The sequence below is a fragment of the Aedes albopictus genome, chromosome 3 (genome assembly GCF_035046485.1).
Source record: "Aedes albopictus strain Foshan chromosome 3, AalbF5, whole genome shotgun sequence".
NCBI lineage: Eukaryota > Metazoa > Arthropoda > Insecta > Diptera > Culicidae > Aedes > Aedes albopictus.
The window spans coordinates 360,013,125-360,029,229 of record NC_085138.1 but is presented as its reverse complement, the minus strand read 5'-3'; the positions used below and the strand labels follow the sequence as shown (position 1 = coordinate 360,029,229).

Below are 16,105 nucleotides of genomic sequence, written 5' to 3'. Positions count from 1 at the left end.
GTTTGCCGGGACAGCTAGTTTCCTCTAAGAGTTACGACTGTTTGTCTGTGGTGTTCAGACATTCGGTGGTATGCCCAAACGTCTGACCATGACGTAGGGGATTCACAGATTACCGTTAATTCTACCGATGAATCGAATCACTGGTGCGAGAAGGCCACACAATATGAGAATAAAAAAAAAACAGGTGGCAACGATTGCAGTGTTCTGCGTCAAATCATCATTAAGTGCGCCATCAAGCTATAACTTTTTTCGGCAACTCGTTGGAATTTTCATGAACACCAGCGAATCGTAATTCTCTTGAAAAGAATCACGGTGCACTCACACGATTTCATGAATCGGCTCTTTGAGTCGCGAGTGAATTACCCATGTCTAGTTTGAAGAAGAGTGTAAACGAGTGACGAACGAAAAGAATGCCGCCAGAAGTTGAATGCTAGTGGCAGGTACACGGTTCAACAGGGAGCGGTACAGGGTGACAAGAGCAGCAGTAAAAAACGGTAGCACGAAGAGAGTGTGATTGTTGAACCGTAGAAAAGAATGGGTAGGAATGAGGTTTTATGCAACTGTCAATGGTGCGCGGCATAAGACTGCGCCAGTGCTCGCCTATGCAATGGACAGGAAGGAAATTTGCTGACGTTTAAGCAATGGAACCACCAACACTGGATGAGGTTAAAAAGCCCTTATGGAGCTGAATAATCACAGCAATCCTGCCGGGAGGTCGAGATCCCGATCGAACTTCTTAAACACGGAAGCGAGCAGTTACAATAATCAATCCACCAGATTACTTTTTTTTGCTAGGTTTCTAGCTGCACTCTGAAGGTTTGTAATAAGCTAGTAGACCTGAAATTGCTTCAGTAACTGCGGTTGATTATGTAACGTTACTCAGTATAACATATATGGCTCTTGTTACGACTGCAGACCTGAAGTTTTGAACTCCAAGGTAGTTTGGCTGACCTGCAATATCGCTATAGTGTCAAATGGCATTGTAGATGTCAAGAGCTTCACGGATCCCAGTACGTTATGCAATGCTATTATTTATGGCGAAAATTATTCTTGTAGATTTGAAGGACTTCACTATAGGACAGTTTGGAACACCTAGAACATCTTAGTATATAAAACACCTTTTGATATTCTTGGCAAATGTTAAATGAATACATATAAACGTAACCAACATCCAAGTTCAGCTTTTAGATCAACTGGTATGTCAATTATTTTGTTTTTCCAAATTTCATGGTGTTCAGGATGTTCTAGGTTGTCAATGAAGCCCCTAATACAAATATGCCCATTTTTTCATGATAGAGGACTCAATTTGCAGCAACTTCGCCGAAGAGAGTATGCTGTTTTATCGAATGGGTGAATTTATACAGACGTTTCTATGTTGGGGTCATATATGACCCCTCCGGCTCTAAAGGGTTAAATAAAGCTTCCTACACCGGTTGAAAACCAGGATAGTCAGGATTGGGATGCGTGGTCGCTGTCTTCCCAAGATTCTGAATTCTTCGTCACCGATGTACCTCATTTTCCCTATACCAACAATGATACTGTTTCTTTTTAATTTTCCCATCTCACAATATCCGTCACTCAACGCGCAACGCATTGATTCCAGCGGAGGTAAGAATTTAATTATGGAAACGTGTCGATCGATGCGCTTCACCTCATCCTCGCGCCGCGCTCATACAAGTCCGCCTTAATACGACGACCCTACACGGTTCGTCGCAAGAATTCCACTTCTTCGCATATTACACCGCAGATTTTGTCATTCATGTGTTGTTTATCATCTCTAGCCAACAAGCACCAACTGCCATTTGCCAACCAACCTGCCCAAGCCCGCGCCAAGACCCATATCGCATCGGCGGCGGCGGCGGCGTTTGGTGGCACAGTCGAGTTTGCGGTTTTACGCCAGGCCTGCCGCTGCGCACGTATCATCATCATCAACCCAGAGACAGCGACAACAGCACAGCCAACGAAGCAAAATTCGATAAAAGAAATAATAATGTCAGTCAGCAGTGGTGTTTGTGTAAGCTAGAAAAGGCATAGCAGAACAGCACACGGTCGATGGCAATTAATTTCGCATGCTTTCGTTAATTTTCCACAAAAAAAAAAAAACTTCGCCCGAATAGGTGTCACGAAGGGACCAAGGGAAACCGGTAAAAGCTGACCATTTCCAAAGTTGTCATCGTTGTAAACGTTTTTTTTTTTTTTGGTTGTAGTCTGTTCGGATCGCCTTGTATAGATATGACGGAGTCTCAACACGTGTACCAAAAGGGAAATTCTCGAAACAAGCTCCAACTCACCTGTCCTGTAATATCCTGTCTAGTCACTTCCTTAACGATCGTTTTGACGCTGGCCGACGTCAACGGGCGGCCAGTAGTCGATGCCGTTTGCATTACTTGCAGAACTTGTTGTTGGCCTGGGAAACGAAAATGGAGAAGACATGCGGAGGAGATGGATTAGAATAAGTGATAGCTTTATAATAATAAAGTAACATTTTAGGTAAAAACCCGATTTAATCCACCCATGGTGAACAGAACCCTTCTTACACTTATTTCAACTATTGTTATATTATTTGTATTTAACATATTTATTTTGTGTGATGGACCAAAAGTTCCAGAAAATATTGTGGATTTGGCATCTAGTGGATTGGTTTCCAAAATAGCATCATGGACCATGGACTAAACTACCAGAAATGCCAGACACCTTCTAGAATCTTGTATGAAATTTTTAAAAAATAGCGTACATATTCTGGAATATTGTATCTTATGTTAACTGCCAAAAGATCTTAAATCGATTAACAAATGGATAAGAAAATCAGCGAGATACACTTTGTCTAATATCTTTTAATCAGTTGAATAAATTAGCTCCGAAGTACTTGGTATTCATGGTTATGGTGTGAAAAGGAAAAAAATGATATATCTACGACGTTAATCAGTTTTGGAATTAGCTAATTATTTTGCATTTTTCCCACAATATATACCGTCAGTGTACCAGTAGCCGCTCACTGTTGCAAAAATCAAGTTTTCACGCATAAATACCCCCTTTTCGTCGCTGATATTCTTGGACAATATAAATTACATGAGAGCAAAGCCATTTTATGCAATATTTACCAAAAAACATAAATTTTAAAAACAAAATAGTAGAATTTTTTGAGCGGCTATTGGACCCAAAAAAGCTGTAGGAAATTTTATGTGTTCCAATAACCACTCACGCAAAAAAAATACGTGAAAATCGTAAAAACTGACGATTTTAGTACACAGTGTATTTAATCACTATTATACACTCCCGCTGAACAGGAAAAAAATAATTGTAAAAACATAGAGTTGCAAAAATAATTCACTTTTCCGCAAAAGTCTATTTAAAAGATGGCATACATTTGTCCGTGAGCGGAATTAGGACCACTTTGGTCTCACCCAAATTGTAATAAAATCATACTTTTATGAAAAGTTCTACATAAGTCTTGTTTTGCATCTGATTGTACTTAGATTAAACTAACTTAAAATGCAAAAACATTACAAATTGGCTTACCAGTCATTTAACAGATGATGTTTTTCTGCAAAACTGGCCTTAGATGAGCGGAATCTGGTACCCTGATGGTAAATTCAAAGCTCTCATTTAACATATTGTTAGTTTTCATAGAATTCCTGTTTATTTGTAATTTTATTTAAAACAATAACCTGCTAGTATACACTTTATATGAGGTCAGCATTATTTATTGAACAATAATTTCCCATAGACTGGTCAAAAGCTCATGCAAGATAACAAGCGAATATAATAATAAAATAAAAGGAACTTTTTGAAATACTCTTCGAAAAATATCTCAGTAACCAAATGTCCAATCGAAATAAAATTTCAGGGTCTTTTACAAGGATACTGTAGCTTTCATTTGGTGCTAAGAGAACCCAAATCGGTTGACAGACGGCTGAGATATTAATTATGATACACTTGGTCAAAAATCTCTCAAAAGGTTAACCTGTATTACTCCCAAGTACTCTTTGAAAGATATCGAGATAACCAATGTCTAATCCTAATAAAATTGTATAGGATTCTACAAGGTTGTTATAGCTTTCATTAGGTGCCAGGAGAACCGAAATCGATTGACAGACGACTGAGATACTTATTATGATACATTTGGTCAAAAATCAAAAGATATCTCAGTAACCAAATGTCAAATCGAAATAAAATTTCAGAGCGTTCTACTAGGATGTTGAAGCTTTCATTTGCTGCCAAGAGAACTCAAATCGGTTGACAGACGGCTAAGATATTTATCAATATGGTAAATGTCAAAAATCTCTCAAAAGGTTTACCTATATTACTTCAAAGTACTCTTCGAAAGATATCTCGGTAACCAAATGTCCGATCGTAATAAAATTCAATAGGGTTCTACTAGGATGTTGTAGCTTTCATTTGCAACTAGGAGAATCCAAATAGGATATCAGACGGCTGAGAAACGTGCGTGACTTTTATTTGTAACATACGCACACACACACACACACATACACACACACATATACACACACACAGACATTTGCTCAGTTCGTCGAGCTGAGTTGATTGGTATATGAGACTCGGCCCTGCGGGCCTCGAATCGAATGTCGGTTTTTCGAAAGGTATTTATACCCTTCTTATGGGTGTAAGAAGGGTAAAAAAGGAATTTATTGAAGTACTCTTCGAAAGATGTCTCAGTAACCAAATGTCCAATCGAAATAAAATTTCAAGGATACTGTAGCTTTCATTTGGTGCCAGGAGAACCGAAATCGGTTGACACACACACATACACACACACACACACACACACACACACACACACACACACACACACACACACACACACACACAGACACACAGACACACACACATACACACACACACACACACACACACACACACACACACACACACACACACACACACACACACACACACACACACACACACACACACACACACACACACACACACACACACACACACACACACACACACACACACACACACACACACACACACACACACACACACACACACACACATTTGCATTACCCTGGCCGAGGACGTGGAATGCTATCAGCGAAGGAATACAAGGAACGTGCGGAGCATCGTTAGAACGGATTCGTTGTCTAAGTGGCAGCAAGAGTGGGACAATGCGGGAAATGGAAGGTGGACCCATCGGCTCATCCCGAATGTATCTGAGTGGGTGAACAGGAAGCATGGAGAGGTGAACTTTCATCTGACGCAGTTCCTGTCCGGGCACGGCTGCTTTCGGAAATATCTGCATCGGTTTGGTCACGCACCTTCGCCTCTCTGTCCAGAGTGCGGAAACGAAGAAGAGACACCAGAACACGTCGTCTTCGAATGTCCCAGATTCGACGAAGCGCGCAGGGATTTGCCTGGTATGACAGCTGACAATGTCGTCCGCGAAATGTGCCGCGAAGAAGAGAAATGGAACACTGTCGACCGCGTAGTAAGGCGAATACTGTCCGAGCTGCAAAGGAAATGGCGTGAAGACCAGAGGATCTCTGACCGCGATCGGAGTAGGCTTGATCCACCGTCGGGGACAAGACCGAGTAGACCGTGACGTAGTACTGGTTTGTGGTCGTCGGGGCGCCAGTGAACCGGAAGCCAACCTCCAACCGGAATCGCTGGGTCGACCTCGGCACCTGGCCGGTCGTGATTGAACTGCGCGTTCGGGAGAACTTCCGTCGCCGGGGATTTTCTCCGTCGGAGTAGGCTAGGTCCACCGCCGGGGACTAGACAGAGTAGGCCGTGAAAAGCACCGGAGAACGGTCGTTGGGGCGCCTTTGAACCGGAAGCCAGTCTCCAACCGGAATCTCAGGACTGACCTTGACGCCGACCCGGGAAGATCGGTTCGGAAGAACTTCCATCGCCGGGGAACTCTTCGTCGGAGTAGGATGGGTCCACCGCCGGGGGCTATCCGAGTAGCGAGCGACCGTGGTGAACTGATAGTTTTGGACTAACAGGAGCCGAAGTAAGTCGCTTAATGGCGAAAAAACGTAGAAGATTAACAAATTGCAAATTAACAAATTAACAAATTGTAATGTGCACTGACTGGAGTTGAAGTGTCGCTGAATGGCGACAAAAGTAGGAAAATAACAAATTCACTAACATGAGCTAAATGGCTCAGCACGACGCATGTTGCACGCTGATCGCTGAAACGCTAGAAATTAAACAAATTAATAGCAAGAGCTAAATGGCTCAGCATGAAGGTAGCGAAAGAGCTTAGGAAACTATAACAACAAAAGCGTAGAATAACAAATTGGTGATGGTGCACAAGGCACAAAACGCCTCCCCTCCGAAGAAATACTGCATGGTGGTACCGGAGGGGAATTTAAGGTGGAGGTGAACTAGGAGAGTGTTTTTAGTGGGTAGGCGCACATTCGAATCCCACACAGCGTCTTTAGAAGATTTTTGGACTCCTAGAATAAAAAAAAAAACACACACACACACACACACACACACACACACACACACACACACACACACACACACACACACACACAGACATTTGCTCAGTTCGTCGAGCTGTGTTGATTGGTATGAGACTCGGCCCTGCGGGCCTCGGATCGAAATTCGGTTTTTCGAGCGGTATTTATACCCTTCTTATGGGTGTAACAAGGGTAAAAAACTCATACGGTCGTTCTTCCAGCAATTCCTCCTTCAGAAATATTAACTAGGATACCTCTAGGAATTTGTGTAGTGATTGCTACTGGAATTTATCCTAGCATTCTGGAATTCTTCTGGTAAATTTTCCTTCAGGGCCTTCTGAATGGATTCCTCCAGAATATCGCTACCGGTTCTTCCAGAGACTTGTCTAGATCCTCCAGTCAGGTATTTCTTCAAGGAATTTATCTTTCACGCTGAAACCGCTCAGCAGTTAAATTGTGTAAGACTTATTCATAAGGCGAAACTGGATCCATTTCCTCACATTGTGGTTTTTGATTTTTTTATAAAATAACGAAGCAATATTTTCAAAATCGGTTTTCGTGCACATGTAGAGTATGGATCAAGGTATCTTCTGATTTTTTTCCAGATGGAAAATGTTTTTCGTTTTTGGAGAAACCATTTTTAAACAAAATTTCACCAAAAAATGGTTTCTTGAATGGTTTCTACAAAAACGAAAAACAATTTTCACCTGGAAAAAATTCAGGAGATACCTTGATCCATACTCTACGTGTGCACGAAAACCGATTTTGAAAATATTGCTTCGTTTTTTTTTTATAAAAAAAATCAAAAAATCTCCAGGAACTCCTGCTGGGATTCCACAAGCGATTTCAGCTGTGATACGTTCAGCAATTCCTTCTAGCACTCGTCCATAAATTCGTACATACTGTGATACCTACAGGAATCCCTCTAGCGATTTCACCTGGCATTCTTGCTGGGATTCTTCCACGCAGTCTTCTTAGGATACTTTCAGAAATGCCTTTGGTGATTCTTCCAAGGATTTTTTTTTTCAAGATAGAGAAGCGAAGGAATACCAAAGTCGCGATAGAGCGAGCGAAAACACGAGGAACCAAAGTCGTAGCCCGTCAGCGCTATTCGGCTCTTGAGAAGGAAGTGAAACGCTCATATAGGGACAAAAGAGCGTGAGTGGGCTCCCTTGCCGATAAAGGCTGGAAAGCCGCTGTTGGGAAGGAAAACAACATTTTTATCTGCGCGCAGCATCACGCAGTACAAACGGACAATGCACTGGAACTCCCCGGACAGACCACAACAAACACAGACTCATCATGCACAGCGTCGGCGAGGTCGGCGACGACGATGGCAACAGTGAGTGACAGCATGACAGTGAGTGCCTTCCAGTGAGCTACTGCGGGTTCGCGAACATTCTGGAATGCGCGGCGCGCGACTTTTCTAGAATGTGCGGCGAACTATACTGCCGTAATTCTGCAAAGTGACGTAAGCGACATTGATATTTTTGGTCCAATTTTTGGTTATTATGCATAAATCTTTTGCTCATCCTCTGAGTTTCTTTCCATACACACTTAAATTATTTCGCCGAGGCCGGCAAAATAAATCACCGAGAATTCAACAGCTGAGTGCTCGGTAAAAATCTCGGTAAAAGTTCAAATTGCCGATTGAACTGCAAACTAGAAGACAGCCCAACTGTCAAAATTTGACGATCAGTTCGGTAAAGCGTTGCCGTTTTTGGCTTTTCGGGCCCGTATGAAGTTGATCACCAATATTAACTTCTTTTCCCGATCAGCCTAGATAGCTGTGTAGTGTCGGTAGCGGTTAGTTCAACTGGCTAAGAATAGCACTACGGACCGCCTGTTCCAGTGGTAGGAATCCACTAATCAGGTGACCCCTAATTCATGGTGTTATGCGGCTTTACGCTTACCGTGCCTAGGAATGAATGGCTAGGGGGGTCTAATAAAAACCTAACCGCAAACGGAGCCTGTGGAGTACCAGGGCACCCTCCACAGTATTTGCCCTTACTGTGCTAACCGGAGCAATAGCGCGGTGGACCTTGTGTTTCTCCGAGACAATCAGCTGCCCTTCTTCAATCTCATACTTGAGGCTGAATAAGGGCGGGATTATGAAGATGTTATTAATTAGTTTAGATTTTCACCTATATGGTTTCGCATTATGCGTTTTACACAGTGTATTCTGTGCATCCTCGCCTTTGGCGCACTCAAATCGATACCGATCTGGCTTTATTGTTGCTGTTCTTTTTTGTGCTGTGATTGTTAAGAGTTTAATCTTGCCTAGTTTGGGTAGTGGCTACGGTTAGGATAGCTCAGATCAATCTTCAGCACAGAAGAACAGCAACGATCAATCTTTGTAGACTTATGCAAAATGGTACAGCCCAAGTGGCGTTAGTCCAAGAACCTTACTTTCGTAAGGGGAATTTCTATTTAGGAAACCTTGTGAATCCGGTGTTTGCTACTTTCAGTAAAAATGAAATGGCAAACTCACGTGTCATGCCTCGAGCATGTGTGCTTGTCAACAACGCAATCGTTGCTACACTCATCTCTGAACTAACTACCAGAGATGTATGTGCTATCACAATAGATGTATCTGTTGGAAACCTCAACAGGAAATATGTTTATTGTTCGGTTTATTTACCGCATGATGAACCATCCCCTACGGATGCTTTCAAGCAAGTCATTGCATACTGCACTTCAAAAGGCCTTCCGCTAATTGTTGGTAGTGATGCTAATGCTCACCATATAATCTGGGGCAGCTCAGACATCAATTTGAGAGGCTCCAGTTTGATGGAATACTTGAGTAGTACAGATCTTGGATTACTTAACATAGGCAACCGCCCAACCTTCATGGTATCTGGTAGAGAGGAAGTGTTAGACATAACGCTTTGCTCTAGCAGAATTAGTCATGAGCTGACCAATTGGCATGTGTCAGATGAAGAATCTTTATCTGACCATCGTTACATCTTGTTTGAACATGTGAATGTTACTTCGCAAACTTTGCATCTCAGGAATCCCCGGTCAACCAACTGGGATCTCTTTACCGATTTGGTTGCAGCCAAATTTCATGGATACTCACCATCAATTGACACTCCAAGTGATTTAGATGATGCCGTTGATACTACAACGGCCTTCATCATGGAAGCTTTTGAAGAAGCCTGCCCTCTGCGGTCTGTGAAGACCACAAGAGGAACCCCTTGGTGGAACTCCGATCTGGCGAAGCTCAGGAAACAATGTAGAAAGAGTTGGAACAGACGACGTTCGGCTGGTTCGGAGGCTTTCAGGTCGGCTCGCAAGGCCTACAGGAAAGCTCTCCGGTCTGCTGAACGATCCGGCTGGAAAAACCTTTGTACAAATGTTTCCAGTCTGAGTGAAGCCAGTCGATTGAACAAAATCCTTGCAAAATCTAAGGATTTTCAAGTGAACGAACTTCGTTTGCCAAATGGTGATTTCACTTCCTCTGATGAGGAAGTTTTAGAATGTTTATTCAGTACACACTTCCCCGGATGTGTGGATATTACATCTTCGGATGAACCTGATGTCTTTTCTTGTAGGGAATCGCGCTACTTGGGCGGTGGCTTCTATATTCGTCTGTTTTCCACTATAACTCAGTCAAATTTAAACCAATTGACACAACTTTTGGAATGTGGTGAGATAGGTATAGTATCTACCCGTGTACAACATTTCAAGTCAATTAGTTCAAAATTGACTGAGATATAGTGGGAAACAGACGAATATAGAAGCCACCGCCCAAGAGGCGCGATACCCTAGTTATGATTCTTTAGCTTCGGCTCGGAGTATCATAACTTTAGAATCGATTGAATGGGCACTTAATAGTTTTGCTCCTTTCAAATCTCCTGGGGCAGATGGGATTTATCCTATTTTGCTTCAGAAGGGATTTGACCATTTCAAACATGTTTTGAAACAACTACTTGTTTGCAGTTTTGCTACAGGGTATATTCCCAAATCCTGGCGGGATATTACTGTGAAGTTTATTCCGAAAGTGGGTCGCGCGTCGTATGAAGAAGCAAAGAGCTTCAGACCTATCAGTTTGACCTCTTTTCTTCTGAAATGCTTAGAACGCATAGTCGATCATCACATCCGTGATGATCATCTGGCCAATGTGCCTCTTCATGTGAACCAACATGCTTACCAATCTGGAAAGTCCACTGTGACTCTTTTACACAAAGTTGTTTACGATATCGAGAAGGCATTCGCTCAAAAGCAATTCTGCTTGGGTGTTTTCTTAGATATCGAGGGTGCCTTTGACAACGTGCCTTTCGATGCCATATTGGAAGCCGCACGGGGTCATGGTATATCTCCAATGATTTCCAATTGGATTCACCAAATGCTCAAAAACCGACATCTCTTCTCGACATTGCGTCAAGCGGCGATTAGGAAATTGAGTGTTTGTGGATGCCCCCAATGGGGAGTCTTATCACCACTTTTATGGAGTCTCGTAGCAGATACGCTATTGAGGCAACTCAATAGTAGCGGTTTTCCTACTTATGGTTTTGCCGACGACTACCTAACATTGTTAGTCGGTATGTGCATCAGCACCCTTTTCGACCTGATGCAAAACGCTCTTCAGGTAGTTGAGGGTTGGTGTCGCCAATATGGCCTTTCGGTAAATCCGAGTAAAACATCTAGGCTCAGTGTACCAGTTATGGCTATAGTACCTCAAATTCACCATAGTTGATTTTTATCCTTTAAAGATATAAATCAACAAGAAAAATTTCGTGAACAATAGATCACGATCACAAAAGATGATTGCAATCATTCAAACTTCACAATTTGCTCAAATTATGATAGAAATAAATCAGTTTCCTTAACTTTTCGGCCTCCTTGCACCCTATTTCGCCATAGTGTACCAGTTATGGCAAATCCCATAAGGAATGCATGTAAATAGTGCGAAGTGGAACCCAAATTAACAAATGTGTCCATAACTGGTACAGGGTTCCTATCATTGGCACACGCCGTAATAAATAATAATGGTAGTTTTGGCTCCGGTTTTATATTTTTCCTGTAAAGTATGGAAACTAATCTATCATTTGACTTATTGTTTACATTCGTCGGTCTTCTTCTTATTTTTGTAGAAATAGTTTTTCTTAGGTGGTGCGATAACTGGTACAGGCACCCTATTGTTCTTTTCACGGAAAAGCGAAACCGTAATGGTGTTCGAACTTTACGTCTCTTTGATTCTGAAATCAATGTGACTGAACAGGTAAAGTACGTTGGAGTCATTCTTGATTCCAAGCTTTCCTGGACACCTCATGTTGAGTTCAGAATCAAGAAAGCTTGTATGGCCTTCGGGCAATGCCGGCGAACCTTTGGTACAACTTGGGGTCTAAAACCCAAGTATATCAAATGGATCTACACAACTGTTGTTCGGCCAATATTGGCCTATGGATGTCTTGTGTGGTGGCAAAAGGGCGAAGTGAGAACGGTCCAATCAAAGTTAGGCCATCTCCAAAGGATGTGCTTAATGGCGATGTCTGGAGCGTTCTCTTCAACTCCCACGGCAGCGCTCGAAGTTCTCTTTGACGTTGCCCCACTACACATTCATCTCAAACAAGAGTGAGGGTTCGATTCCCGCTCCGGGCGATGAAACTTTTCGTGAGAATAGTTTCTTCTCCGTATCCACTGGTGCATGCTCCGTGTGTCCCTTGTCTAGTGTTTAAGTTTCATGCAGCCTCTGGCTGAAGACGGTGTCCGCGCGTCTTTTTTTAAAGAAGCACTTTCTTGCACTTACCGCCTATGGGTACTCGGTTTACTAGAGGAAATTCCTGTGAACCGCAGTTCAACACACACCTCGTTGTTTCCACTTTTGGTGAATTGGGACAAAGTTGTCCTTGCTCCAAGTGATCTTACAATTGCTTGTAATTTTCCATATAAGTAGTACATTTTCCACGAAATTCCCTTCCCGGGAAGAGTGGACATCTGGTTATCTGGAGAGAAGTATTTCAGACGGCATCGTATGTTACACTGATGGCTCCCTTCTCGAAGGTCGAGCAGGTGCTGGTGTTTATTCTCGTGAGCTAAGGCTGTATCAATCTTATTCACTTGCCAGACACTGCACCGTTTTTCAGGCCGAAATCTTTGCTCTTATGTGCGGAGTGCAATCAGCACTTCAGCAGCACGTAATGGGCAAAGTAATATACTTCTGTTCAGATAGCCAGGCTGCTATTAAAGCACTTGCTTCGGCCAACTCCAGGTCGAAGATAGTTATCGCTTGTCGAACTCAAATTGAGGAGCTGAATTCAGCGAACGCTGTTCACCTTGTATGGGTACCTGGCCATTCTTCCATCGCTGGAAATGAATTGGCTGATGAGTTAGCTCGCACTGGAGCATCACATGACTTCATTGGCCCTGAGCCAGCTATTCCGGTATCCAAGTGTTGGGTGAAGCTTCAGATTGACACCTGGGCTGCCACTCAGCACAAACAATACTGGAATAGTTTGGAGTCATGTCGTCAAACAAAATTGTATTGTACTGAGCCATCTCTAGGGGTGGCAAAGTATCTAACAAATCTGTCAAACCAGAATTGCAGCATTCTGGTCAAAGCATTGACTTGTCACTGCCGACATGCATGTGATAGCTGTGAATCCGATTATGGAACTTCGTATCATTTAATATGTAACTGTCCAGCTTTTGCGCAATTGCGTTTCCGAGTACTCGGGAAACACTTATTGAGTGAAACTGACTTCAGAAACCTGAATCTTCAGGACGTTCTGTTATTCTTGACCCGCTGTGGTAAAGAGCTATAGGCTCTCTTTACGCTTTATGCATTATCACAGTGCCCTTCTCAGGGCGCTGTTCGAACCCATTGTTGCACGCTTATGCGTTATTACAGTGTCCTTTTCAGGACGCTATGTGAACCCATTGTGGTACGCTTTTGCGAGTATGACGATCCTATTCCCTTACCTGTCCTTTCCCATGTCCTATCCTTTTTCCTTCCCTTCTCCGTCAGGTAAATGATGAATAGGCTCGTGTTCATGGCGATGGCACAAATTTCCCGAATGGAGGAGAACGTGCCTCTAGAGCCGACCTACTGATACCTGATACCTGGGAAGGAAAACAACATTTTTATCTGCGCGCAGCTTCACGCAGTACAAACGGACAATGCACTGGAACTCCCCGGACAGACCACAACAAACACAGACTCATCATGCACAGCCACAGCGTCGGCGAGGTCGGCGACGACGATGGCAACAGTGAGTGACAGCATGACAGTGAGTGCCTTCCAGTGAGCTACTGCGGGTTCGCGAACATTCTGGAATGCGCGGCGCGCGACTTTTCTAGAATGTGCGGCGAACTATACTGCCGTAATTCTGCAAAGTGACGTAAGCGACATTGATATTTTTGGTCCAATTTTTGGTTATTATGCATAAATCTTTTGCTCATCCTCAGAGTTTCTTTCCATACACACTTAAATTTTTTCGCCGAGGCCGGCAAAATAAATCGCCGAGAATTCAACAGTAAAAATCTCGGTAAAAGTTCAAATTGCCGATTGAACTGCAAACTAGAAGACAGCCCAACTGTCAAAATTTGACGATCAGTTCGGTAAAGCGTTGCCGAAGATTTCGGCATATATGATTACCGAGATTCAGTAAACTATTAATTACATTTCTTGTTGTCAATAAGAAGAAGTAAAACAAAATGATAATTGAGTTAAGCACATTTATTTACGCAGGAATATAATGAAAGTTGGCCGGGGTCTGCTTGTTGTTCCGGACGCGCTACTTCTTGCCCTCTTTCTTGGGAATGGGATTGCATCGCTTCGACAGGGGTTTCGTGCCCTTGACTGGTTTGCCACACTGCATACCGTTGTTACTGGGCGCGGACGATGCGGTTGCGCTCCGAGTGGGCCAGACGCAGCTTGAACCGGTCGAAGCCGGGCCGATTTCAACGCTTAGGGACGATTTCTTCACCCTGGCTTAGGCGTTAAGCCAGGTTTAACTATATGGGTAAGCCTGGCTTACGAGTTAAGCCGAGGTGAAGAAATCGGCCCTTAGTCTTAGAAGCGGCGCGTTCCTGCCATCAGATGCTCGAGAACTTTTCCTTCAAGTTGTAAGCCTTAAGAGCCTTGCGAACCAGCTTGGATTTGGTGGTGTATAGGAACTTCATCCGGTACTTGGTCAGGAGGAGGTGGTTCACGGGGTACTGCTGACGGGGAACACATTTATAGCAAACAAAATAAAAACAAAGGGAATTCTGTTGCATAAACTTACGTGATAAGCACTGAAAAAAACTTGCTTCCTCTTCCAGCTTCTTTACCAAAGATGGCACGGATTTTCTAATGGTACGTGTCGTTTGTTTTGTTTTGTTTTGACAGATGCACTTCACCGAAACCCAGGAAAATGGTCAGATTGCCGATTGCTGTGGCAAAATACTTTGCCGAGATTCAGTAATTTACATGAATAACCGAATTTCGTTAATTTTGACAAGTTAATTTTGATGAACTGTCAAATTTTCATGATATTTCAGTAAAAAGAAGCTTTACCGATTGAGTTCGTTATTCGGTTTTACCGAGGTAAAATTTGGGGATTAAGTGTAGATGATAGATTACGACTAGATCTTGCATCCTAATACAGCAGGCATACAACAGTTTTTTTTTACACCAGATATTATACATAATATATCACAAAATATCGACATTTTGAATGGCGTTTACGTCACTTTGCAGAATTACGGCAGTATAAATATGCGCAAGGTGCGCAGTGGCAGTTCAGTTATGTTTCAACCAGTGCGCGGATATAATCGTGTAAAGTGCAAGTGAAGTTTAAGTATAAAGCGTTCGCGGGGCTATACAACGCGAAGTAAAGGTGAACTGTAAATTAAGAGTGCGAAAATAAAGTGAAGTGTATGTAAAAACTTGCCTGTTGTTTTGTGCCTTCTTATCGCTGCAAATTTTGTTTGCTGGTATTCAGCAAATTTTGCTGATTTTTTTTGTGCTGATTTCATTCAGCAATATGAATTTACTGTATATCAGCAATTATTTTTCAACTTGCCGAACCATCCAGCAATTTTGACAGTTGATCAGCAACGTTGTGCTGAAGTTCAGCAAAAAATTTGCTGACATTCAGCAATATATTTTGCTGATTTTTTTTGTGCTGGAAGCGTTTTGAAAAATTTGGTGTGTACGTTCCGAAACGTGTTTTCTGAACAGCTGCAAACACCGGCGACATCCGTCTCCTCTACGATGTCTCACGTCGCCTTAGTGGGATCAAGATGAATGCTACGATGCCCGTGAAAGACACGTCTGGACAGTTACTGACCGACCCGGTTGACCAGTTGAGACGCTGGATCGAGCACTTTGGAAACATTTTTCAACGCCATCAACACCTCAGCATGATCCACCAAGGGTTCGACGCATTACCCGTGTGAACAGCTCCACACCGAAGCTCCATCAGTGCAGGAGATAGGAACAGCCATCCGTAGCATGAAATCGAACAGGGCCCAGGGGTCGATCGCATATCAGCTGAGATGCTCAAAGCTGACTCCGTAGTATCCGCACAACTACTGCATCAATTATTCTGCAACGTATGGGAAGCCGCGACATTTCCGGCCGACTGGATGCAAGGCGTCTTAGTTATGGTATCCAAGAAGGGTGACCTGACTGTATGTGCAAAGTGATCCTAAACCGGAAACAGGAGAAGATTGACGCA

The 16,105-nt window shown here is 43.0% G+C and overlaps 1 protein-coding gene across 2 annotated transcripts in view; it reads right to left on the bottom strand.

Annotated features, from left to right (window-relative positions):
- LOC109428902 (transcription factor Dp) overlaps positions 1–16,105 on the bottom strand; it is a 46,464-nt gene that overhangs the window by 28,098 nt on the left and 2,261 nt on the right. For both annotated transcript variants that reach the window (XR_009998545.1, XM_019704739.3), the window contains exon 2: positions 2,292–2,407. Coding sequence is in view for 1 of the 2 variants with exons in the window: in XM_019704739.3 (XP_019560284.3) it covers positions 2,292–2,407 (116 nt within the window). In the remaining variant the exon portion in view is untranslated. The remainder of the gene's footprint in view (positions 1–2,291; positions 2,408–16,105) is intronic.